This window comes from Trichechus manatus, unplaced genomic scaffold (genome assembly GCF_000243295.1).
Source record: "Trichechus manatus latirostris isolate Lorelei unplaced genomic scaffold, TriManLat1.0 scaffold03138, whole genome shotgun sequence".
NCBI classification, from domain to species: domain Eukaryota; kingdom Metazoa; phylum Chordata; class Mammalia; order Sirenia; family Trichechidae; genus Trichechus; species Trichechus manatus.
In genome coordinates this window covers 1-1,141 of record NW_004447074.1, presented here as the reverse complement: position 1 = coordinate 1,141, position 1,141 = coordinate 1, and the positions used below count along the sequence as shown (strand labels likewise).

Here is a 1,141-nt window from a genome sequence, read left to right as displayed (position 1 = left end):
CCTGAGGTGGTGCACCTTCTATTTTAAGAGTTATTCCTTTATTATATTAGAATTAAAAAATTTATATTTAGTTCCATTTCTGATTAAGGGTATTTTAGATATACATGGGCGTGAAGGGGTTAGATTAGCTAGTTCATTGTTTACTTTGTTTTAATTTGAAGCACTTTAACATTTTTATGTCACTGTGTTTAACGTATGTACTGTCTATTTATGGCAAGTGATCCATTTATGGTGGTGGTATAAAGTGTCCTTATAAAACGAAATTATGTAAAATGAAACTGTAAAATGAAAATAAAAAGAGTCCACTTAAAGGAAGGTGCAGTGATTAAGTGCTCGGCTACTAACCGAGAGGTCGGCGGTTCAAACACACCAGCAACTCTTCGGGAGAAAGAGGTGGCAGTCTGCTTCTGTAAAGATTACAGCCTTGGAAACCATATGGACAGTTTCACACTGTCCTATAAGGTTGCTCTGAGTGGGAATTGACTTGAGGGCAACAGGTTTTTTTTTTGGTTTGTTTTTTTTTTAAATAAGAAAATTAGAGTGGGGCAGTGTGGGGACATGGCAGGAATTGGGCCGGGGAACAGTGGATAGACTGTGAAGGACACCTTGTAGCCCCACTGCAGGTTCCCTACAGCTCTAGGCTCAGTAGGGTGGGGGACTCATGGAGCCTCTATGTTCTTTCACCCACCCCCTGCCTCCGGGTGATTCTGACCTGCAGAGGCCGGGCCCACCTGAGCAGATGACGCCGGCGTCCTGGTGGTGGCCACAGTTGTGGGAGAACCAGGCACTGTGCGGGCACCACCATAGCCTGGCCTCATGCCCCAGGCACTCCACGTCGTCCAAGGCAATGGGGCCCAGGCCATGGCCAAAGTGTGCCCGCCCGAGGGCTGACGCCGCCCTGCCGCAGCCCAGCTGCCGACACACCACCTGGGCGTCGCGCAGGTCCCAGCTGTCATCACATACGGTCCCCCAGCTGCCGTTGTAGCGCAGCTCCACGCGGCCCTCACACGGGTGGCTGCCGTTGCTCAGCCGGAGGGCCACATCTGGGGACGAAGACACACTCTGGTCACTGGTCGGGGTGCTGCCCTTCGCCAGTGCCTTAGTGGGAGGCGTGGGCATTTCCTCGGAGTTGACTGCTCTC

The 1,141-nt window shown here is 50.9% G+C and overlaps 1 protein-coding gene across 1 annotated transcript; it reads right to left on the bottom strand.

Annotated features, from left to right (window-relative positions):
• Nucleotides 1–731: 731 nt before the first annotated feature.
• Nucleotides 732–1,119, bottom strand: LOC101351740 (deleted in malignant brain tumors 1 protein-like; the record flags this gene model as incomplete). Its single annotated transcript, XM_004391181.1, has 1 exon — nucleotides 732–1,119. A coding segment is annotated over exon 1 (388 nt), but the record flags the coding sequence as incomplete, so codon positions are not given.
• Between the last annotated feature and the right edge of the window lie 22 nt (nucleotides 1,120–1,141).